Raw genomic sequence first — 26,179 nt, 5'->3', positions numbered from 1 at the left:
TAGTTAGCTTAGCTTAGCTTAGCTTAGCACTAAAAAGTAAAGGAAGAGTCACGTGAGCCTGCTGTTCCCTCCTGTTTGAAGCTTTTATGATTGTCATCAAACTGCATGGAAACAAATTTATGGGTATATCAAATTGCTAGTCTAACCCTTTTAGTACTACAAAGGCCTTGAGCGACCATAGAAAGAAAAAAATATAAAATGTGTCGCAATAACAGCCACAAGATATAACTTGTTCCTTCAATTTAGATTTTCTGAGAACACAACATATAATGTGTTCCCACAATTTCATTCATTTTTGGACACAAAATAATGGTACATATTTAACTTCTTCCAGTGCTTTTATTTGTTTTGGGAATGAGCTGTATATTCTTGCCTCAAATAACTAAATTGAGGGAACTATTTATATCATGTGGCCACATTTTTTTTGTTTATAAGGTCACAAAATATTAAATTTTCTCTCTATGGTGCTCTATTTTGTCTCTGTTTCTCTTAAGGCTCAATAACAATCCTGGGTCTGATTACCTTTAGGTTACTAATTTTTGAAGTAACACATCAGAACTTTTTTTTAAACCACGATTTGTGTTCATTGTGTGTAAACTGCATTCATTCAGAGATAAACATACTGTGATATCCCATATTACATGAGAACACATGATATTCCTTGACTGTGTTCCAGCCAAAGTGAGAGAGCAGGTGTTCACTGAGCGTACGGCCGCGCCTGAAGAGCAGAAATCACCTTATGTCACGATGAGACAATACAGTAGCATGTCCACGGAGACGCCTTGGACAGTGGAGATGTGACACCTCAGCTCAGAGAGATGACGGCACCACTCTGTTTGAGTGGGCTGAGGTAAGAGCAACACACACACACACACACACACACACACACACACACACACACACACACACACACACACACACACACACACACACACACACACACTCTTCCATCTTCCGGTGGAGTCACCTTGTACTGATCATCTATGTAATGTGTCATACTAAGATTTAGTGACAAAGTCTGGTTCTGGTTCCAAGTGGTATTGATCCAAAGTGACCCTGACTCTCCTAAAAACTGTCTTTTATTATAAAGTCTGTTCTAATATGGCTTGTCATTGTGCATGATTGTTGTTAGCTGCCGGTGTTAGATTCCATTATAGTGTCTAGACTTTAAAATCACTGTCTGAGGAGCTGAGGGAAGCTACATTTTCATCTTTTGAAAGCTTGTCATTCTTTGACACTTTCACTCGCTCTCCTTAGATTCATTCTCACATATGTCTGGAAGAGGGTGATGTCCTTGGACCAGAGTTCAGCAACAGCTGAATCTGATTGAGGTGACAGTTGATATTGCAAAGTGGCTAGCATACATTTCATGATGCTGCAGACAAAAGACCATGCAACCCTCCCCAAAAAAATTATATATATACATATATATATATATGTGTGTGTGTGTGTGTGTGTGTGTGTGTGTGTGTGTGTGTGTGTGTGTGTGTGTGTGTGTGTGTGTGTGTGTATGTGACATTGCAAACCAGTAGTTTGTGTTTCAGTTTCATTGTTGAAAGGCCTGAAACAATAAATTATGAACAGGAAAACATTTAAAATTAAGAAATCTGACACTAATATTCTGTTCTATTCTATTCTATTCTGTTCTATTTATATGCAGACTTTGCTCTGTGTGTATGAGAGATTCTTTAATTTGTCAGTCTGTGCTGTCTTTATTAGTCATGATAAAGCTGCTTATATTACTCCAGTAACATATTGGCGTGCCAGTTGAACATACTGTTCAGATCAGTCATGGTCTTTACATATCATTTTGATTTTAATGAGTTTTTTTTTTTCCTATATCATAGAGGATCCGTTCTCAATCATCCCGCCCCCATGCAAGCGTCATAGGATATGAAAACCTCTTCAGCAGTGACATCCAAACTCTAATGCCACAATGACTGAAGAAAACTAGCTCACCATGTTGCCTAATACATGCTTATCTAGAGTCCAGTCAAACACATGCGCGCCATGTAACGTCAAGCAGCCATTTTATCTCATTTGAGCACATTTAGACCACCGAGATGGTGATCCAACCTGAAGAGCTTATCTCTCAGCCCTCCTCATCAGTAGTGCTAATGTAGCTTCACCAGTCACCTCGACTGCTATTAAAAAAGCAATTTGGAAAGATTAATCCTTTAACGCTCTTTAATTTCACTGCTGTGTTTCGGCTCGGCTGTGACTGAGTGGAAAAAGTCAAACAGTGCAGGGTGATAAATGGTTTTAATTTTGAGAAGCTTGAGTGAAAAGATTGCCTGAATGACTTTAATGTTTACTTCATGACTAATCCCCAGTACATTTCTGAGTTGTAATATGACAGACTCAAACTGATCTCCACACATTTTGAGCTTAAGAGAAATTTGTTTTTAGCTCTACTTAACTTTATTACATCTGAGTTGGGTTACAGACTGTGAAATGTGTTTTTTGTGCAAAGTTTGACAAGACTTAAAAAATATCTTTAAACATACCGACTCCTGAAATTCATTCTCAGATGAAGATTGATGTCATGCATTTCCTTGAGCTGGACCAATCAGAGTTTAGCAACCCAGGATCTGATAACAGTCGTTGGACCAGTCACACTTTTTCTTCAGTTAAAGTGAAGCACAAATGCAGACATTGAGTTAAAGTCCCATTCCACTCAAAAACATGTTTAGCTAATGACCAGCAAGTCTGTTCTCATGCAAGTCTGACAAATATCAATTGACAGCTGTGAGCAGAGTTCAGGCAAATGACTCGGCGGTGACTCACCACTTGTGATTAGTTGGCCATCAAACCACCCCACCCTCCCTGATCTCAGACCAACATCCACAAGGGGGCAGAGTGCAATTCAATTACAGCTAAATGTCAGACTGCCTAATCACTCCCTTCAAAGCTGTGGGCAAGAAAGAAACATGCAGTTGAAGGCCTAATGGTTGCCTCCATGTTTTGTTTTGCTTTTTCCCTCCCAGCATTTAAAGTCTCAACATAAGTAAAACGATTATCTAAAAGCAAGATTAATGCATCCTGAAAAGACTTATTTTTCAGTCGCAAGATTTAAAAAAAAATAGTGCAGAGGCGTTATAGAGACACACCTCCTCCAGCTGTATTCACATAGAATTTCTATTTATATATCTCATTTCATAGATTAATTCATTTAAGTGTTTCCTGGGCGGCACAGTGATGCAGTGGTTCGCACTGTTGCCTCACAGCAAGAAGGTTCTGGGTTCAGCATGAGCATGGAATCTTTCTGTGTGGAGTTTGCATGTTCCCCCTGTGGCTGTGTGGGTTGGGACGAGGCTGATTGATACTCTAAATTGACCGTAGGTGTGACTGTGAGTGTGAATGGTTGTCTGTCTCTATGTGTTGGCCCTGTGATGGACTGGTGACCTGTCCAGGGTGAACCCCGCCTCTCGCCCGAAAGCTGCTGGGATAGGCTCCAGCCCCCCCCTTAGGATAGGATAAGCAGTAGAAAATGGATGAATGGATGGATGGATGGATGGATGGATGGATGGATGGATGTTTCCTGCTGGTTTTAAATAATATAACAGACTGACATGGTGTATTTTGCTTCATACGAGACATGGTGCACATCTCCAGTGTGTGACTTTGTGTTTCTTTTCCCACATGACCCCAAACGCTTTCTCCTGATGAGGTCGCAGGGCTTGGTCAAACAGGTGAACATGAGGAAATATCAAATTCATGTTATAATTTGCATGTATCTGAAATTGTTGTCTTTCCGTGTTGTTCATCTGCTCTCTGAATGTCTGTCCATCCTGGCAGAGGTTGTCTTCCATTTTTTCTCCCCTATTTTTTTTTTAATAGTTTTTCCTCTCTCTAATCCAGGATCGAAGAACAGAGGGTGAACTGAGGCATGATCTTTGATTTGGGGTTTTATAAATCAAATCTGACTGGAGTGACTGGTTGTAAAGTAGCGTATTGCATTTGTGGTCACTGTGCTGTGTTGGCACTAGACATTAAAGTTTCATCGTACTTGTTTGGTCATGCAGTAACTGTCAAGCTATAGGAAAGTCCAGCATTGCTTTCCTTCAAGATGTTTAGCAATACAGGGAGTAGTTCACATCCGAGGGAGGTTTCACTGAATTTTTGATATCACTGGAAAGATACCCATAACAGAAATAGTGCTTCATCCTCTGTAGTCAGCTGGAAACCTTTTTTAAAGCATGTGATGGAATCCAGTAAAGTTTTTACAAGAGCAGATTTGCAGTATTTTATTTTTTTAAATTTCCTTCAGCTCCTAGATACATAGATGGTGTTCACCCAGATCATTAAGTATGGGCTCCACCTGAGTTTTGTGTAGTATCTCTGAAGGACACTGCAGCTCATCATAGTCAGCGTGATGTGGAGAACGTGACTGGGAGGCGTTTAGGTGAGATGAAGGAGCTATTGGTTGCTCCAGAAACATGTTCCGTATCCGCTTTTTTTGGGCTCATCTGATGGATTTATGTAAATTAAAACAGAGTCGAGCCTGTGGAGGTTGAACAAATACGCTGCAATGAGACTCAAATTTGCAGCGGACTTAAGATACAGCCATTGATCCATCATTCTTTTGATGATTCTCTGGTAAATTTTGTTCATATTAAAAGAGTTTCCAACCAACCAACAGATAGCATTTGAAGCGTTGCTGGGAATAGTCAGGGTTTATACTGACCTATAAATATATATCTGCATTTCACTCATCACAATCAATAGAGGCTTAGTAGGCCTCATGGATTTTGTTTTCTCTATCAGAGTGAGAGTGTACAGAGAGGAAGAGAAGAGGTGTGTTATATGCATCAAAAAATCCCTGACCAGAACTGAACCAGGGAATGTTGAAAAGTTGGATATGCCATGTATGAATTTTTTATATGTGGAAGGCTAAATGCGATTGCTATTCATAGCTCATCAAAGACAGGCATCCAAATGATATAAAACCCCTCATACGAGAGTAACATCAATACTTTACTGGCACAGCCATCCAAAATATGTTTGTATAGATACATAATAGCCAATTAAAGCACAAAGGTGTGTGGAGGTTTAAGTCTTTTTATTCTGATAAAGATTAAAAAAATAAATAAACTGATAAAAAACACTCAGTTAGTTCATACAGGTTTTTACGGTAGAATTTTGGACAGCTGGTTGAACTAGTCTTTGTTTGGACTGATGTGCTACAAAACATGAAAGCCATTTCACACGCACACCCAATCGAGGAGGCAGACTCGCTGTTGCTTAGCAACCGTGGGAGCTACAGAGTCAAATCCCTATGGTGGCGAGCTGGTGTTGAATTAGGTGGAGTGGGGGAGAGAGGAACTCTTTGGAAAAGATGTGACAGCATGGGAGGAGGCAGAGATGTTCAGGTGGGCATTTCTTATTTTTGGAAGTGGTGATTCTCAAGTGCGTGCTCTTCTTTTGCTGCTGTCTTTTTTCGGTGTTCAGAACAGTACTGAGAGATTGATTCAAAATGTAAAGAAACAATAAAACGTGTAAGTTCCTCAGTCTTATTCTTCTGCGATGTATGAATACAAATGCATCTGGCATCTTCTGCAATGCTGACACATAAAGCCTGCAGATTGTTTTCAGGCACATAATCTCATCTTCCCCTTATCCCCATAACAGTACACAGATATTCATTTTAAAGGGAATAAGGACCAAACAGCTGAAGAATCTCTTCATCCCCTCCTGACGGCAAGGGCTGAATAACATGAAAGCATCTGGAAGAACCCAAAGTCTTCTAAGTATTCCTCCACATAAGCATAAAGTTCTACATTATGAATATTTCTGCCTTTGCAATATGTATTATGTGTGTGACACTGCAGTTCTCCCAGGCAACTGCAGTGGTGCTGCTGCTGTACTAACACTCTCCTCTGTGTGATTTGCATTTCAACTGCAGGAAGAAAGAGATTTGATTCACTTTATGTACAGCGGCCAAGCATTGTCGCAGCTTTTTTTTCAGTGTATTCGCATGCGTAATGCTTTTACATGCCCTATATTTGCTAACTGAGGGTCCCCCTGAGCAGATTCATGGCAGGAGAATGGCACACTGATGAGGGATAGAAAGGAAGCCAGTGTAAGTCGCCCTGGATTAGATCTTCTGCTGAGCTTGTCTCTAGACAATAATCACATAATAACACTACCTGATACTGTGGTGTGCTTACAAGTGTTTGTTGTTGATATTTACTGTCCAGAGATGTCTCTGAACAAAAAACAACACATTATTTTTGACCTGTTTAATATGAACCTTTCCCACATGACACACTACGACTGATGGTTTGAGTCAGTCATCAGTGAGGAACAGCAGAGTGGCCTGGAATTATTGTGAGGGTTTCCCATCAAAGTATTAGTAGACAGAAAGTTCTGCTGATGCATCAGAAGTCACTCAACCTCTCAGATGTGATGGGACTTCAGCAGCATCTCACATTCTTTCAGTTTAAAAAAAAAGTTTTATTATACGTCCATTACAAACACAGGTCATGTGAATATGGGATGCTTCCATGACTGGAGAACAACTAACTCCAAAAAGAGAGTGTATGGTAGTTCGTTAAATGGATTAAACTCTGCAGCTTTATTTTAGTGTTTAAATGGCAGGATTATGTCTTGCTTAACATCCATCCATCCATTTTCTTTACTGCTTATCCAGTAAGGGTTTGGGGGGGGGGGGGGGGGGGGCTGGAGCCTATTCCAGCTGACATTGGGTGTGAGGCGGAGTTCACCCTGGATGGGTCACCAGTCCATCACAGGGTCAACACATATAGACAGACAACCATTCAAAGACATAAAATAACATAACTGTTCATAATGTGCTGTTCTGAATGTGCATTTCTTTGTGTGTGACACACACATTGTCAAATATTCAAACAAAAGTTAATGAAATTCTGGGATAATTCATGTTCATATTATTTTCATGAAAATGTCGACGATGTCATCAGGAGAAGCACATTGTTTTTCTGTTTTTATTAAATGCTACAAAATGACACAAAACATAAATTCATACATCAAAAATAAAAACAAACATTAAAAAAATAAACACAGGATCGACATTGTTGTATATAATCAAGCAGTAATCAGTATTGGTATGTAAAGATGTAAAGATGCTTCATAGAATTAAGGGAATTTCAAATGATTCTTTTCAATGTGAGATTGATTAAAATTCTCTTGTCCATGTTGAATAACCTGTAGAGTTCACATAATAGTGTTTTTTTTTGTCAAGTAAATGTTATGTACACATTATTTCAGTATCACTTATGATAAATTGTGGCAAATGTAATCGCTGATATCGGTGTTGTTTATCTTTAAGAAGAGAAATATAGTAAAAAGTAACCAACATATAGTTTCTATTAAGAAAAAAAATGCCGAATCTGTGAGGCTCTCCTATCCAATCAATCTTTGACTTTATTCCTCTTTATTCATACATATAAGCCAGAATAGTAAAGAAACTTACAGGAATGTGTGATCCAACTGCAAAACATCGCCTATTTCGAAAACACGCTGTCAATATGTTTACATTAACTTGAATTTTACGAGATGTATTACTGTTAGCAGCTATCATATTTCAGTAAATGGTCAGGTTTATCATGAACAGCACTGCAATGGCTATTAATACTTTCATATTCATAATTTATTAAAAAGGAAGATTTCGTTGTGACGAGCCAACTCCCACCCACTGTACTATTGTTGTTTCTTCAACCTGAGCACAACAGCTCCCGCACGACGGGGGGGGGGGGGTCCGCACAATGAAGCAATTTAATAGACAGTTTTAAAGCTTCTCTACACCGTCAAAAATGACAGGCACGTTATTTAAATTCAACTCGCTTTTTTAATTGTTTCGTTAAAACTGAATGGGCCATGATTTGCTGTCCTTAGAAACCATGTTATGATTATTATGTTTATCACCCCTCCCTTTGCGGTAGGGAGTGGTACAGTCCATAATGTGAAGCGGCGCTGTCCCCCTCACTTCAGTTTATGCTAAGTCCGTGTCCACTCCCGCTGCTGCACTGAGACCGTCTGTTGTTTGGATGTTCCGTGTGAACTGGGATGCCGGGAAATCCGTGAAACCTCCTGGACCTCCTTGTTGCAAGACCAGGAAAAGAATGCTGGTTTTATCTCCCAAGTATCCCTCATCGGCAGTAAACACGCATGACAGAAATTGCTCTGCTAAATTTTAGCTGCTTTCTTTTTATTTATTGGCGGTGGAGAGGGAGCAGCCACAGGGAGCAGAACTATCCAGCCGCGGCCGCTTGACAGGTGCCGTCGCCCGGCTCTACGAGGAGAGATGCCGCCCGTCCAGAGAACCATGTCAGATCTTCGTACCCGGGCGGAGGGTATGTTGACAGAATTTTACTATAACGTTAAAGATGTTGTCCAAGCGTCCTCGGACTATTTTCTTGTTAGTGAAGGAAGGCCGGTCCACAGCTCTCTAGAAGTAACTGTAACTTGCTAGCAAAAGCTGTGTTAAACAGTGCAGGAAGACAGGGAATCCCCTGGTGAGTTCCCCAAATATATCCTGATAAAACGGAACTTCTTGTTTAATTATAATATGACCAAATACGGAACGAAAATCACCCAGATATCATCATCTTTATGTCTGCAGATAAAATATAGGTGTCTCTTAGACAAAAGCCTTATCAGCTGAGTGATGCTTCTGAAGTGGACTGACCTGGTTATAGACCCCCTCCTGGCTTGCACAGAGATCTAAAGTACAATGACCAGAAATAATTCAGTGACAGCAGCCACAAGCCTGACAGCACACTAACAAGTGGCATCTACAGTAGCAGGGCTCTAACAATACAGCCATTGTACTTGATCTGGGACCCTGTCTCCTTCACTGCACCAGTAACTTTCCACTGCATCTCACTTCTGTTTGCCAGAGAAAGAGGATGCGGATACATAGCTAAAATGATTTCTCCATAAGTAGATCTGTTTCAGTCTGTTAAAAGCAGCTTAGTTGCATGATGTGTTTATCCAGAGAGCTCCTACAACATGACAGGCTCATTACTGACTGCAGATGCACCTTCCTATTCAATCTTTAAAAAATATCACTATTTTGTGGCCTACCCTGACCTCATGACCTCACAGGGATAGGAGCAATCATTTATCTGCAGGATCAATAATATGTCAGATGGTTGTGATTCAGTATGTTTACTGCTGTGTCTTTTTCTCCTCGCTGATGTGGTTTGATTTGGGGTGGATAGAGTTTGATGAACGGCCTCAGGCTCATAACTTAATTTGAGTTTTTGCTGCTGAGAATATTTTCTGGCTACTAAAGCAAAACGTCCAAGCTCGTAGAGTCAATTAGAGTGTATTTCATTTTATTTCTTAACTTCCTCCTCCGGATGTTTTGCCCAATATTTTAGAAATACTGCGACACAATGAACATGCATACTCTGATTTCATTAATTGAATACTTGCACCAAACGATTTACCACTAATGGAAGGAAACAGGAAATATTACAGAGATGGTTCCACCATCCAAGTAGATAGGACGGTGGAGAGAAACACATTTTAAAAGAGACATGCAACAGAATTTAAAAATTCAGTATCTGTGAACATGACGGACCATTAGAAAGCTGCTGCAGAGGAGCACGAGACCAACCTGTGGTGCCTCAGGTTGTGGTGCACGATATCTATCAGTGGACTTCTCCATATCCCACAATAACAGCTTACACATTTACGAATACTGAAAACAGTAACATATAATTGCACCTGATATCACACTCCGCTGATTTGTTTGTCATTGCAAATGCTAATGGGGTAAATTCCATTTATTAAAGCAACAATTCAAATGCTCCAAGAGGTCTGCAATAGATGTCAGAGGCAAGGAGTTACAAATAGCCACCAGGCTTTTCTTCCTGTCTGTAAGACTAAATTTAGGGTTGAAAAAGTCCTGTGGTTTGTAAGAACACACATTGTCTTACAGACAGGAAGAAAAGCCTGATAGTGATTTGTAGAATATTTCATGAATGAGAGCATCCTTGGCTGAAGATGTCATATGATCTTACTGAAGTGATAATGGAAGATGTTAAGTTGTGCGAAAGTAAAAAAAAAAAAAAAAAGAGGAAGCTGTTTGTCATCGAGTGCAATCATAGTGTGATGCGACTGAAAAACTGTGTATTCTATAGTCAAAAATCTAAATAATTAAAGACCAGTATAGATTCCATAGAAAAGTGTCGACTGATGCGTCTTCTGCAGCCACAAGAGTGAAAACACATGAATAATGCAGCAGTGATTGCTGCCCCCCCACCAACTACCACCTTTTGGGTTACAAAGAGAAGATGATTGCTGTTAGCATCCGCCATCTTCAGTGAAACAATACCATGTATTTTTTTGTTGTGAGCCTGTTAGTTTAACCTCCTGCGTCTGCAAACCCCGCACGAAACACTGTCAACCTCGTGACTTCATTTGTTAACCATTGTCCTCAGTCACATGTCTTTACTTCAACATTTCCTCGGACTGATTTTATGGGAGCAAGCAGCACACTCCCCACCCTTATTTTAATCACCACAGTGCATCAGGCAGGCTTCCATCTAGAAAGGGCAGCCCTCTGCCAGGCTTACCACCTAATCCATCAGCGGCCTGCCCGTCAGCTCTCCATGCAGCACACTCCCCAGCCTCGCCCACCACGTGCTCCACCACCCCTTGTCACTCTTCTTCTCTGTCGTGCTACGGAAACGTCACTGCCACCCCGTGCTTGCGTTTATTGACAATATAATCTCATCCCACCTTGGCTACACATGACATTCTATAGCTCCTTTCTCACTTGCTAAAAAAAACTCGCCAACACCTGCTAACCTCTGGTTTCCCTCTGCAGTGGGAGCAGGTTTACTGTAATCAGAATTCACTCTGGCTCTGACTGGACTGGTGTTGACATGATCACAAGTCCTGGGTAAATGTAGTAATCTCAACCAGCTTCCTTCGCTTCCATCTCAGATCCCCATATGACAAGCAGTCACAGCTCCGCCATCAACAAGATACATGGTGGCAATGAAAGCTTGTCACCTCAGCCAGTAACTCGCGCAAATTTTTGTCATGTTGGCCACAAATTTAATACATCAAGGTCTCCAAAATAAGGCAAAATCTGGATCAATCAGCTTTTTTTCAGCTGGTCAACCCCAGTGTGTGCAATAGAAGAGGGCCGTATCAGTTTTCAATGCTGTGCTAATGGAGACAGGCACCTGTTGTTGTTCATCTTTCTGCTGCAAATTTCCACGATAGATGGCAGGGTGCTTAAAACCGGCTTCAACTGTCTAAATGCAGCTGATCAACAGAGGCTGGGCAAGTTAAGGCTAGACAGATGGCAACAAGCATCCGTTTACCATCTTAACTCGCACGCTTATCTGCAGGCCAAATCTCCTCTCACAATTGACACTTATTGTTGAGTTAGGCAGGTAAGCCTGTCCTGGGAGGATGAATCCATCAAAACATCAAACGCTTCTCTTTTGGTGTCAGCTGGTTCACATGATTGAGGGTGCTTCTCAGTTTCAGTTTGCCTACACAGAAGACACAAAGTTGTCTGCTGGAACCTGTTTTATATCCTCACCTTTCCTTTCATTCTAAAGTTGTTGTTCTTTTTTTCATGTGCAAGTGCAGCAGGATGTTTCCTCCCTAGCATTTCAATAACACCAGCTAAGCCTCAGTCCGTCTGAATAGCGGTAACAACATTGGGAGGGAGACTGGAGGGGGATAGACTGCTTACTTCTGAAGGGATCGAAAGCTGCCCATGTGCCTGGCGGATCACTGGCTGATAATAACGTAGCACAAAAGCCCAACACGCCACTAAATCCCCTGTCTGGGGCCGTTGGTGTGTCACATCAAGTCCCTCGGGCCTCTCCACACTGCATGTGCAGGCATGGGACGTCTTCTCTATTTTCACTTCATCTCCTTCCTCACATCACTAACATGGCTGGGAATGGCACATCATTTTCAGTTGACATTCACTGCAAATAGGAATTGGATATATGTGAATTAATGTGTGAAGAACTTTTATATCTTGAAGGCAACTTAACATCTAGAGCATCTCCTGCTTTTATTCTTTTTTTCTGGTTTTGTTTCAGCTTTGTTTTTTTGGTTTTTTTCTGGCTCCGGTTCAGGAAGATGACATCTCCTCTTGCTTCTTGGGTGTCTGCCAATCAGGTGCCAGTAAGGCTGTGTGATATGATGATATTGTTTGTACCCAAAAGAGGAATGTGGTTTAGGGTTATTGACTAAAACCCCACTACCAGCACTAGTGAGTGGACAGAAAATGTGCTACATCATGATGTGTATCTTTACCTGACGTGAAATTACTTTTATGAGCATTCGGGATTGAGTTCATGGCACAAAGCCCTAGCTGCCAGGGTGTGATGGAATAGCTGAAAAACTGACACGTGTAAATTTCCAGATCTGTAATGGAAGAGTCAAAGTTTCCTACTTGCTTGTGATGTTTCCTTTCATATTATGTATGTATGTGACTTTAAGAAGTCTGAGTACCCTGCAGATGGCCTGAACACTGTTGTCTGATAAAGAATGATGTTTTGGTTTCAGCTGAGAGATAGTGAGCAGCTCTCCGCCTCTCTAGCTTCAAGGTTATCTAAATGCATAAAATACTGTCTCATCTTTGCTCTGGGCTCATTTGTGAAGCTCACTCGTATGAATTAATCAGCAGATGCCTGAATTAAACTTATACAAATACAATTTTTGTGCTTCATTGAATAGAAATGACCACAGAAGATGTTGAACCAGGTCAGTTTTAAAGTAGTTTCCAGAAAATGTTTGCAGTGTCTTCTTATGGGGAAGAATGTGAATCTTTGAATCAAATTAAAAGTATGATTCTAGACTCTTCCTAGAGTGTTTCATGGAATAACTTTTATTGTGATCTGGTGCTTTAAGAAAAAAAGAACTGATTTGTTTCAAGGATTGTTCAACTAATTTAAAGATTAAGATAAAATTTATTGTGCAGCCCTAAATGCAAAATGCCGTATTGCCTCATTGCCCCTTTGTCCACAAATTATCCATATTTTTTTGTGCTTATCGTTGTATCTGCACCTCTATAGAATATCTGTTAGTTCAAACCTTATTCGTGAGGCCATTAAAAACCCTATACACCCAGAGTAACGTTTATATTGCATCAAAGCTGTTGTCACTAACTTCCGCCATAACATCTTAGATAATTGAGGAAGAGGCCCGGACAGTTTCCTCACTCATAGTTCCTTCCTCTCAGGCTTAGTTGTGTGCTACACTCATACATGACCAGTAGCAGCCTGCGGTGTGACAAGGTCAAAAGGAAACGTGTTAGCTGGCGCTCCACAGGAAAGCTACACCATCAATAGCAAGGAAAATGAGACTCTTGCCGTCCTTGAACCCTCCCCAAAGTTCTCAAGCATTTTATGACCTGGTTTCTGTCTTGGCCTCTTGTCCAACTAGGTCATAGCACTGCTTCCATAGATAGATGGTTGGTTATAAAACCTCCCTGTGCATGTGGTCCAGGCCATATCATATCATCCATGATGTCATTACAAGTGGGGGTAGGCAATCAACTGAAAATATTCTTAAAAAAATAAAAACCTCTCCCCTCTCTTGTGCATGTAATCAGTGTTTGGAAGAAATATACCACAAATTGTCAAAAACATTATCACACAAATATTAGGAATGAATTGGTAAACGTTTTGTAAAATACTAGTTTGGTGTTGGTTTAGCAGTGTTTCATGCAGTGGATTTGGAAGAGGGTGTAAGTAAGGTAACGTTTGTCATGGCGCAACACCTCATTGGCACATTACTTTCTGAAGTCAGGACACAAACAAGACCAGTCAGATTTTTGGTGGAGCAATCATCGTTGATTAATCTGCAGATGTTTTTCTAGATTAATGTGAACACTAAAACTAGTCAAATATAGCAGAAACCACAGTGTAAAAAACAGAGAAAGTCATGAATCCTCTGAGAATGCTGATCCGCACTTCTTGTTGATGATCTCTCTGCAGACCAAGCATTTGAACATTGAGGGCGTGTCTTTCTTTCCCAACCTTTTTGTAGTAGGTTATTTTTGTTTGCACGAATGGAACCAGTAATCTGTCTTCTATCAGACAGAAGTTGCTCAACACTGGCTTTACCTGACAGACTGGCATTGACGAAGTTACTTGTTACAAGTCCTTGTCTCAGAGGAATTGGACACCATGTAATTTCACTTTTTCCATTCATTATGTGGAGCGGTCTGTCCCTATAGAGCTTAGCCAGGCCAGACCTGTGATGTCACTGATAGCCCCCGCTGCCTGTTTTCTTCCTTGACCGTCCCACTGAAGTTGGCCTGAGCCTATGGGGAGCCAGACGGAGCCGAGCACGGAGGGGGATTAATTCTGCAGCTGCCCTGTTGTCGCTGTGAGTGCTGGTTACAGCATTGTGATCTGATAAGCGACTTATGGATGTTGCTTTTGCTTAACTTGGGGCCGTATCTATATCCCCCCTCGACTCTTCCCCTCATTCACGCACACGGTGAAGATATAGAGGGGATTCCTATGAATAGACTGCGGCTGCTTTCCCTTCTGAAATATTTATCTGGCATAAATGAATCATGTACAGATCTTTCTTTGGTGGTGATGAGCAGATATAAATAACACAAATGCCCCAGAAGGGCATGAGATTGAGAAATCCCAGATTTTGGATTATGTTCTGACTCTGGTGCAGGAGTGGAAGGCTCAGCTGCTGGTTTGCACCTCACTTTCCCTTAGGCACTTGTTACCGTGGCTTCACATTTCATACCTCTTGTCATCTTGCATTTTCTGTTCTCGCTGGAGAATGAGTTTTTCTACTGAGAGAGCTTGACTGGCATTCATTTGTTCATGTTAGATCAATGTCAGTAGCCCCAAGCTGCCCCCTTCATCCCATCCCTGGTGTTATTGATGAATGGTGTGGGAGCTTGTAGTTGTAGCCAGCTCACGTGTCCCCCTCATCTACAACTATTGACCAGCCTACAACTCTCTCAGGCTCATTAGTGCTTGTTCCCTCTCCCAGCAGCTACACTGGACCCTCTCTACCTATTTCTGAAGAGATAAACTTTGCTTTTTTCAATAAATATTACCAACTAGGATCAGTCGTACATGAAAAGAAGTTGTCAAATGCAGCACATAAATCTTTTATTACTTCCTCTAAGGACATCATGTGATCTGATTTGTCTTTTTTTTTATATATTTATATCACAAGGATAACTCAAAAACATATTCATGGATTCTGATTAAATTTTGTGGGATGGTGGAACTCAGGTTGAAGAAAAATCAGTTCGATTTTGGAAAGGCTCCAAAACTGATGTCCATTCTGATGGTGTCATATGGGCTTGGCAGAGGATTAATCCTTAATATGACGGCTGCCTTGCTTTTTTGTCTGTCGTTTAGCAGAACTTTGCAAAAGAAGAGTTTGTTGCGAATCAAGGATCAATATTATCGCTACTATTGTGTTATTTTTTTTCAGGAAATATTCCATGGACCTTTTTTTTTTTTTCTTTTAAAGAAAAAAAATAAAGGTTTTGTCTAATGCCTAAGGAAATAACAAACAAAACATCAATATCTGGAATAGTAGACTGTTCACATACAGACCTTGCTCGATTATTTTGCCATTTTTTTTATTTGTTAAAGAAGCTTAATTTAAGGTCAAACATGAATAGCCAGAATCCAATAGTGTTACTAAAAATATCTGGGCTACAATGGCAGTGTCCATTTGATCCTCTTACTTTAAAAACAAGGATTAATACTGCTGCCGTGACAGTGGAGAGCCATTACACTGGCCATATTTTGTGGATGGATTATCAACATCATCAGTCAGCTGGGGGAGGTCAGTTATTTGTGTGTGTTCTTTTAGCCCTGAATGTCACCAAATGCTTCACCGGGTCATATTGTTGAGTATGAGGTCATTATCGTTCCTGTCATTGCACCATTTGAGGCATTTAATCTTGCTTGTGTTGACAGTCATGGCGGCAATAATTTTACACCCTCACCACTTTGACCTGACCCAAGCTCATACATTATCACGCAAGACATCGTAAATCTGCGGATGATGGTTCTGACTTTAACCTGGTCGATGCACCCGCAAATATTCGGGTGTATTATGTTATTGCTCAGTTGTTGTTGTTGTTGAGGTGAACTCGAGCGTTTTGACTTGTGAACAAAAATGAGATTTTACGCTGAATAAAATATCAAGTTCTCTAATCTCATTATGAATTTCTTCGGATTTACTACAGAAGGAATTTTCCCGATAGCGTCTCTGGAGCCTGAAACACTCACAGAGGATAAAAAGACAGACCAGGGAAGACCGGCACACCATGCCGTTTTTTTCCCATCGGGCAATTTCTTCAAAATACATGCTCCCTTGTGACTATTGTTGCACCAGTCTGTCTGTTGGCTGACACAAGCAATAATCCTGACATCTGGCCTACATTCAAACTCATTACGACACTTGGTGGCATTGATCCCTCCTCTAGAGGCTTCCCCTCCAGTGCTGGGTGCTCCTGCTCTTTACTCCTTTATCTGGCTCCTTGGTTCTTTTTTTCCCCCTCTCTTCTCTGTCCTTGCATCCAACAATGTTTTATATAGCCACCGTGTTAACATGGTGAGGGGGTATAAAAGATGTAGTTATGAAACAGAATATAATGCTGCTTAAGAATTGTGGGTGTGCGCCCAGTTTCCCCCGTTCTTTGGTTCCTTATTGACGTCAGAGTTGCTGAGCTGTGACGAGACTGCAGTTAATGAAATTAGTGCCGAGAAAATGCACAGTATCCACGGAGGAATATTAGGAGCAGCTCCCACTGAGACATTTGTGAATGACTGCATTATTCACAGAGTGTGTGAGAAAGCAGGGAAACAAGGTGGTTATTTTGGGAGGGAGATTCCATACAGTAGGAGAGACTATTTTAATGATGGGATCCTCTCCAGCTATCACCCCTCTGCCCAGCTCCCTGGACCGTGCTGGCTGCTGTGTTTAAATATATCGAGGGTCACAGTTCCGTTGCACGTGTAATATATTTTTCTGTTTATTAGCTCTGTATTTTGATGTCAAACTGTGCCAACAGTACTGCAGACTGTCCTTTCGTTGCATATTCTACTATAAATGTTGGATGCTGGAGTAGTATTAGACCCATATTTCTCTTCTGAAGCCCAGCTGATCCTGTTTTTGCCTCAGCTCATGTAATCCAATTAAAGTGTTAAATATGCAGCCTTTAATTGGCTCATGTGCTAGTAGCCATAGGTTGTACAGACTTGACAGTCACATCCATGAACTGGTCAATAGGCCTTAAAATCCTCCCGCTTTCAACTTGTTGTCAGAAAAGTAGGAAACAATCTCGTTGAACTACAAAAAAAGAGACCACAGTTGTACCTCAAATATTCATCATGGAGGCGCTAGCGTTTCACTATATGTAACATAAGCAATCTTTAAACTGTTTGATCTTTGTTTTTGATTACATATTTGTATCACATCATCTTCATCTTGTTTTATGTGGTCTAGTCAGTTCAAAGTCACAGCATTTTTATCTTAAATTAGTCAAAGAAAACCTTAATTTTACTGATTTTAGTCAGTGAAAAGTGACCTAGATTTCTTTGTGCTGAGAATAAGGTGTGTTATGGTTTTAAGACATCTGATTTGAGTTTTTTTTGACATAAAGGGATATTTTCTTTTCATATTTAAGTCTCAGTTTACTGGATGAAATCTGAAAAAGGGTTGTGTGAACTTTATTATATGGCGTCAGTTTGGTTAATCGTGGAACAAAACTGTTTCGTTTGGGTGTTCGCCATCGTAATACTTCGTTGAAATAGAGATCAGTCGCTGGTCCATAATGTGACACTGCAGTTATTACCAAAACTTTAAAAGAAAATAAATCTCTGGTACAAAAGCTGCAAAAAGGAGCATTCTAAAGGACCAAGTTAAGCAGGAGCAGTACCAGCTGCAACTGGTGCATTGCAGCACCTGGCAGGACACCACGCTGGCTCCTGCTGCGAGGGCTCATCCTGAACTCACACACGCAACATCAATCATAGCCGCTCAGCCAGCTCTCTGGCTTGCTTCTTCTTCACACTGGCCATATGCTGCAGTCACCAACTATGCCAGCTCCCGGTTTCCACTTGTCATTATAGACACTAATTCCTTCATTACCCTTAGCCTAGCTTCACAAAGATGTGGCTTCTCCTTAACTTTCTCTGCAGGGTTTGTCCCTTGTTACAAGCTGATGTCTCTCGTTGACAGACTATTATTATTGACATTGTGTTGGACAGTCTGAAGTTGGGAGTTTGTTGCTTCTTTCCTTGAGCTCTTGCTTTGACTTGTGCTACATGATTTGAATGTGTTTATTCTAAGTTGCTTTGGATGAAAACATCTCTCAAATGAATAATACTGTCATGAAAAGTAAAGTAAGAAGAAACGTAAATTCATCGCTCAAAATTGGAGGTTCTATTTTTTCCCCCAAATTCTTTGGAAAGCTTTTTGTTTTATCACTTCATACCTTTTAGAATGTTCTAAATTAACTTGAATCTTGAAGATAGAAGGTAGAGAAAGAAGAGAGAAATTGTAATTACGGTGTGTTTGTGTTCAGACTCAGCCTGCATGCCTTTGAGAAAATGTCCTTTCTTTCACCTTTATTCAGTGCTGTTACTCATTCCCAACCACCTGTCTTCCCACTGTTACTGGGCGGGATCTTGGTTGGAGGGACAATTTCAATTTTGGATGAGAAGAAGGGGGCAGGACCTAGTGATGGGCAAAGAGGAGGCAAGGGAACTCCTCTAGGAGGTGGCCTGCTTTGTCAAAGTGGTATCAGTAGGTCACCTCTGCAGGAATATCGTCTTAGCCCGTCGTGGCACAACATTGCAGCGCCTCAGTGTCAGATTTGATGAGGTCGCGTTTCTATAAAATCTCACCTGGCATGAAAATACCTTTTGATATTTCCTCTGCAGTTCAAAAATTCAACCTCAATCATTGCTCTGTGGTTTCGTCTACTGGTTCGATATGATTCTGATTAGCATTTTCAAGTTAATTACAGGTGTCGTTGAATCTCACTCGTGTTTACATGCGATGCAAATTCGAAAACAATCAACTCTGGAGACCTGGCTGGAGTGAGATGCCATGAGCTTGATCGTACGCTCGTTTAATCACATGCACATATTTAGATGTTTAGACTCTGGGTTTAAATGCTGCCTTCACATGTGACGAGAGATTTATAGCCTGACTACGCTGCCCTCCACCCATGTAAGACAATACCCCCAATATTAGATATGGGCTATTTTAAAATTCTGTGCCAATATATTGTCTGAACTGGAAAATGTACATGAATACAGTACATGGGCTCTGTTTATACGTACAATGTTACTGTACCTCATTCTCAAACCAAAGACATGCAAGGTGACAATCTGCTTATTGGGAGCAATTAGGGCTTCAATATGTAGCAAGGGCGCTTCATCCGGGGATCGAACCTGATTACCAGACCGCCACGCTACCACATGAGCCCTGCTATTGACCATGGTGCGCCCTCACCACAATATGCTGCTCTTTTTGAGTTGCAGAACCGTTGACCTTTTGCCGTGATAAACATTATGTAATAGATAGTTAGGAGTTCACGCTCACTTTTTCAGGCACAAAGTCACAGAGGTGGACACGGCTAGCTAGCAAGACTGGGAGAGTAGAGAGACGTAAGCAAGTACATGATGTCAGATTTGGAGGAGAGACCTCAGGATTACCTGCACTTGCCTCACTGTTTTTTTTTCCTTTCTTTTTGTGACAAGAAGGTTTGTTCAATTTTTTTTTTTTAAACATTGATATCCACTTCAATTCGTGGGGTAGTTGGAGGACCTATGTGCCGTGCAATATTCAACATTTGTAATGAGCATGTACTTTGGGGCCTTTTGCCTGTGATGTTATCGTCTTTGATGTTGTGATGAAATCATCTTTAATGTTGTAACAATGTTTTGGCGTGATTACTGTTGAGGCAGTGTAAGACTGAAGCTGAACGCACGTGTGTGGTAACACTGGTCGAGACGATTCAATTCATCCCTGAAGGGCAAGTGAACAGCAAGCAGTACAGGGTAAAATAGCAAATTCGAGGAAAAGAACAATACTCATATTATACTGTGCCGCACTTACTCGTTGTCTATATCACGCTGTGGACATGGTGTGTGTAGTCTAAATCGGTGGTCCCCTGGTTTTGTCAATGATACATGGAAGAATCCCAGCTGTCGTGTGCAGGAAGTTTCCCTCCTGAAGCAGAGGGCACCACTGGTTAAGCTCCTGTTGCTGCCTGGATCCATGCACACCCCTTTGCCACCACGCTAATCCAATAAAGCACCTATGCTGCTCTGACGTCCGGGTGGGCTCTTGCATAACTAGAGCTGGGATAGCCAACCCATGTTTACCCCGGTGACCAAATGTCTACAGGGGGGGCCGGTTATTTTTAGCCCCAGAGCACTTGCTAAGGGGAGAGACTATGGGAAGACGATGGTGGGAAGAAGGAATGTTTGGCTGTCACTCTTCAGTAATCCTCTCTGTGAAGCCAAGTGAATCATTAAAATAACAGCAGCTGTAATGTAAGATTCTGGCTTTGTGTAACATGAGTGAGAAAGTGCAAACAGTAAGGTGAGAATAAGAGCCGGAAAAGGAGCGGAGAAAGTGGGAAGAGTGACTTTGAAGACTGTCAGCCTTCTATTTTGTTTCGTCTCATGGAGGGAGGGAGGGAGGGAGGGAAGGGGTGGGGGGATCTTTCCATTTTAAACTCCCCGGTATTATCTGTAGTTATGGAAGCTATGTTTGCCTCACAGCACCGAACACCACCGCTGCAGCACACTGAGGAAGGCTTTCCCTCTCACTGGAAAACATGCAACTCGAGCGTCTGAATACTGGCGAGTTGTACAGTGTTGCTGGGTTGGTCAATCAAGTCTTATCAATCATATCAACACAAACAGCTGTTTCTACATATGCAAGCAATGACCTTTGATTTCAGAATGGATGACCAGTTGATAAAATTATTTGCACATTATCTTGACGTATTGGGCCTTTTCTCTTTGTTGTGAAGGCATGTAGAAGGTGAAATGTTCATCTAATTGTCTACACGATTCAACGCCTTTTATATGTCTTTTCTCTGCCAGCTGGAAAGTCTGCAGAATGCTGTGTATCGATCTGTGAATAGCTGGAATGGAATTTTATGCAGCTGCTTCACTTAGATGTGTTTGATTTCCAGCTGATTTCTTGTATGGCCAGTGTGGATCTTGCCTTGATTATATCATCGTTACTGTGCGTCACTCTATATCAAATAGAAGTTCTTTTGGTGCGACGACTCAAAGTGGCATCCATGACTGTTGTAAGCAGCCTGTGCATGTTGACTGGACATCGTTGCTAATGGTAAGAAGCAGAAACGGTTCTTTCCACTGTGAAGAGTGTGTGTTTTTGAAAGGAAAAAGGGAATAAAAATGTGATGCGTGCTAAGCATCTCTGCGACCCACGTACTGCACAGCCATCATTTGATGTGCTGGTGGAGCCAACGTAGCTCCATCCCACTTAGTTGAACTTGGTGGGAGCAGAGCCGAGCAGAGTTTATCCTCAGGAGGATCCAAACATCTAGGAGGGTTCATCAGCACTGACTGTGTAATGGTGGCTTAAGATTTTTTGATGAGATCAAAATTAGGGATGTATGAGATATGTATCGACCCCAACTGTGCAGAAATGATATAAATACTGTTAAGATTAAGGTCCTGTATGGACGGTATCTCTGTATTGTAGTAATAATACTCCAGCAGAACCACACTTTATCTCCAGTCACTGGCAGGATGTTCCCAGGAAATTCTCAGCTCTAATCAAACTGGGAAACCGAACATTTTCCAGTAACTAATGGTCTCAGAGGGTTGTCAGAGTTAGATGCTGAAATGTGAACTCCCACGTAATCCGACTGCATGAACATGTACTGGCAAAAACGATTATTTCCTCAAGATAACTTCATTCTGACATTCACTTGGAGTGAGTAAGAGGGTTTTTTCCTGAGTGATTATCTTTGAAAACACGAGATGAGATCTTTTTGAGGTCATATGAGGGTTTGTGATTCTCTCACTCTGATAAATTATGTCCAAATGAAAATGTATTGAAATGCTTTTTATGTGGAGAGATGTTGAGAATTTAATTCTTTAAAAACAATGATCATTTGGACATATGCTTCCAGATTAAGTCAGTATCAGGTGGAGTTGACGCCATTTTTTTTTCCTGCTAGGGAAGTGACTTTTGAGGAACACTGATAAGTTATTCTTGTGTTGGTTGCTGTGCTTTAGCATGTGAATGTTAGGTTTCTTGTTTTGGTCATTTGGTGAGCTGTGTGATGCTAGCTAGTGTGAGCCATGATGGCCGAACGTAATCTTGCCCGCTGCATTTGACATCCTTACATTCCCTTCATGATCTGGTGGTGTAAATCTTCTGGCAATTCATTTTTGTAAGTGTTGGTCACAGGGAGATACCAGATTTATCTTTTTACACAAGGTCCGCCAAACTCTACTTTTTAATTTACTCCCAAGTCTTCTTCTTGGACTCTGGAACCAAACAAAGAAAACTCTCTGATCACCACTAACAACACCTTTTCATTTTACAGTTCTTCTTTTTTTATTGTTCAAGAAAGGTTTTGTTTTTATAGAATTAGAATTTCTTTTCCCATTTCTCTTCAGGGTACGAAAAGACGGACGACGTGTCAGAAAAGACATCCTTAGCTGACCAAGAAGATGCCCGACTGATATACCTCAACCAGCCGCAGTTCACTAAGTTTTGCAGCAATCGTGTCAGGTAAGGAGATGTTTCTTAAAATTTACTGTATGTTCTGATGGAGAGGAATTGTTTACTGTAAGACAACATTGAATTACTGTATTTATAATGTGTTGGATGAACAGGGAAATGACAGATTTAACGGTCTGGTATTTATAACCCACGTGGAATGTTTTTTGACCCTCATCATATTTCCGGTCGATGCTGTAAAATTCTCACAGTCCATGTTTAATAGCCTCGTGTGATCAGTCCTGCATAGCTCCCAAGCATTGCTAAAGTTGGACCACAGAGAGGGTTGTTGGAGTTGATTTCCAACCTATACCAGCTGCTATCCTTCTATGCATCGTCCTGCACTCGGGTGGAAATAACTTTGCAAGCAGCAATTTCACTCCGGCACTTTCGTCAGAGGAAACAAAGACTGTCCTCTGTGAGATTTACAACAGAGGATGAGCACAGAAATTTCAGATATTTCATGTGCAGCTATTTAGTAAACGCTCCTGCATCATTCCCGTGTTCTATCAGGTATCATCCTGCTTTTACGGTGTAATTATGCAATGCAAATATTATTTCCTCAACCACTAAATTAGTCCTCATCTACTGCTTCATAAATTCACAAAATTCCATTCTTTTCAGGGACTTTGCCATTTGTGTGAATTGCTGCTATTTTTGACTTATTAATGGCAGCCCTAAGGCCGTTTTTGTGCTTCATCGTGACCTGCAGCGTAAGTCGCCAGTTTACCTTTAGCCCTACATTAACCTTCAGAGGCTGAAGTTTAACAGTGGAATTAAAGCTGCTTTGACTGGGTAGCTGCTGAACAAATGTAATCCTGGGGCAGATCTCCCAATAACAAGCCATCTTTAAATTTAAGCACCTTTCGAGCATATATTGTTGAAAAAAATAATTGCACAGACTTCACTCCACTATTAACTCAAATGCTTCATCTAAAATATAATGGTATTCTACCTGCTTGATGGGATTTTTAACTGGACAGCCTACTGTTAAGACGTTCACAGTGGATTTTGAGGTGAGGGGCTGTACAGGCATCGCTGCTGCGCTGGTACTGTCATGCTGGCACCCTCAGCTGTGTGATATTTGAGTAGTACCTGCTAGAATTCTGTTGTGCTTTAGTATAGATATTCCAAACTCGCCCCTTTTTATCCTCTTGTTTCTCTTTGAGGATCACGCTGCTTTTAGCCTTAAAGGTCAGGATTGTTGGGTCAGGCGGTCCTCTGTCAAGGAATATTACTGTTAGCATTCCTCCTGCATGAGCAGCCTGAGATATGTGTGTGCGTACAAAGACACACAAGCCGAACAATGAATGAAGAAATCTGAAGCGTGCAGTAATGATGATAGGTCAGCTTTATGGTTTCATGTCGCAAGTAACACGGGCAAGCTGATGTGATGCATGAAGAATGTTTTCCTTACTGAAATGACTCAACTATGGCTGATTCTCCGTGAAATATATTTTACGATAAAATCAGGAAAGGCTTATAATATAAATGAAAGACAGCTTCTGAAAGACTCATTTTTTTAACTGCCCCAGCTATTTAAAAAAAATCGTCCTCTAATTTCAGCTGTGTAATGTTAATGAGCACAGTCTGTTTAAATATTATTAGAATTTGTATTTCTATCAGAAATAAGTTTATCGGATTTTCCTTATAATTTATTCATGGGGTCCCAGTCGCTAGTTACAATTTTTTTTTCATTATAAGGATGAGTTCAAGTTACAAACTGCTCCATGAATTGAGGTATGTGTTTGGGCGTGGCTAGCAAGTGATTGACAAGCCTGTACCACAGCAGGATGGATCAGGACGGAAGTTCTCCACCAAGGCCCTCTTCCAAATAAATATACACTTCCAAAAGGACTGACAGTAGTTATGTGCAGCATTGGGTGTACTCTAATAATTCTAGAAGTTTTATTGCATTATTTGAACCGTAAAGTACCCTTTTTTTTAATTAATATAATTTCTGTGAACTTTGTACACTATGTGGCCAAAACATTTTCCTCCCAGTTTAAAAAAAGAACAGGTTTTAGTCAGCTCTGGATCTCATATTTGCTGTGTTGGATTGACTGGGGCTCTGAAAGTGACCTGTAGGAGACACAAACAAACAGGTTGTGTGGTGAACGGTGAATATAATCCGGTTTACAGACTAAAAAGAACCATTACAAGGTCTTGCTTTCCCTTTCTCATTTCCCACCTGCAGAATATGTCACCACTCACTCCCGACACCCAAGCAATACGTGTGCATATGTGTGTGTCTGATGCATGTCACCAATCACAACAGACGGGCACCCTGCTCTCGCTATTATATGTGAGGATTGTTTGTTCAGCTGTGCTGGTTGCTGTAATATAAAGGGGATTCATGGATGAGATCTGGCAAACAGGAGCGGCTGTACAAACCATTTTGCTGCCACGTATCTCTGAAAACTGAACGTGTGCGTGCGTGCATGTGGAGGATATAAGGGACAGCTGAAGCTCATATAGACCCGAACACATCAACTCAATGATGCACGTGTTGTTTTTCTTAACTGCACACAATCATTGAACCACATTGGTCTCACCATATGTCTTCTGCTGGTTGGCTCGTTGATGTATTTTGTTATCCTAAAGGCATATATTAATAAAATAACTAAACCTGAAACATGAAGTGTTGCTGCTGGTGTGAATGCATCAAGCACAGATGCAGTTACGTATCATACGGGTGAACAAGAAGTCTTTCACTTGTCCAACCAGCTCACCTTTGTGTCTGCAGTGGTGTTTATACTTGAAATATCTGCTCTGAGTCGCCTCTGTGGGCAAACAACAAGGTTTTCATTATAGCAAAAAGGGATGCATCATAACAAAGGCAGATATTGGTCAGTTTTTAAATATATTGCTATCGGTCTGATCACAGGTAGTGGTAGTATCGTGATTAGATTCTTTATTTTTGCTCATTGTTATTTATGATGAAGCAACAATAAATAAAAGGCCTTTTTTAAAATGTTTCAGCTGTAAAGAAGAACGTAATTCGCTCCTGATACTCTGAAAATATCGTCTGAATCAGTTGTAAAATATCAGCTGGTGCATCCCTGTTTGCAGCTCCTCTTCTGCTTGCTGTTTATAGTTTTAGCAGCTTGAATCAAATTTGTCTTTTCAAACAATTTAGATATATATTTGAATATTTGTTGACAGCCCTGCTAAGCTTCTATTAAACTCCTTAATTGACGTAAATGGAGTCCACTAAATACCAGCCAGACTTTGCTCCGTGCTCTGTTCTGACAGGCCCTTCATCAGGTTCCTCGCTGAGGCTGGTATTACATTCTACCGCTGTCAGAACAATGCCCTGCTCCTGCTCACTTGCTTTCACTCTGTCCCTCTCGCTCATCATAGGCAGCCAAGATGAATGGAAAACTCTCCTTTTGAATGAATTCAACTCCGTCCCACTTTACATTGG

General features: G+C 41.0%; 1 protein-coding gene across 10 annotated transcripts in view; it reads left to right on the top strand.

Annotated features, from left to right (window-relative positions):
- The first annotated feature begins 7,973 nt into the window (after positions 1 to 7,973).
- Positions 7,974 to 26,179, top strand: part of atp8a1 (ATPase phospholipid transporting 8A1) — a 97,688-nt gene continuing 79,482 nt past the window's right edge. For 9 of the 10 annotated variants that reach the window (XR_015118942.1, XR_015118944.1, XR_015118943.1 and 6 more), the window contains exons 1-2: positions 7,975 to 8,333; positions 22,650 to 22,764. Coding sequence is in view for 5 of the 10 variants with exons in the window: in XM_086222064.1 (XP_086078190.1) it covers positions 8,285 to 8,333; positions 22,650 to 22,764 (164 nt within the window). In the remaining 5 variants the exon portion in view is untranslated. Of the gene's footprint in view, positions 8,334 to 22,649; positions 22,765 to 26,179 lie in introns of all 10 variants that reach the window. The other variant, XR_015118941.1, reaches the window with a different exon arrangement.

Source organism: Aulostomus chinensis, chromosome 13 (genome assembly GCF_037954235.1).
Source record: "Aulostomus chinensis isolate RoL2024-O1b breed Wild chromosome 13, RoL_Achi_v1.0, whole genome shotgun sequence".
Classification (NCBI taxonomy): domain Eukaryota; kingdom Metazoa; phylum Chordata; class Actinopteri; order Syngnathiformes; family Aulostomidae; genus Aulostomus; species Aulostomus chinensis.
The sequence above is the reverse complement of the archived record's forward strand: the minus strand, read 5'-3'. Positions and strand labels throughout refer to the sequence as shown.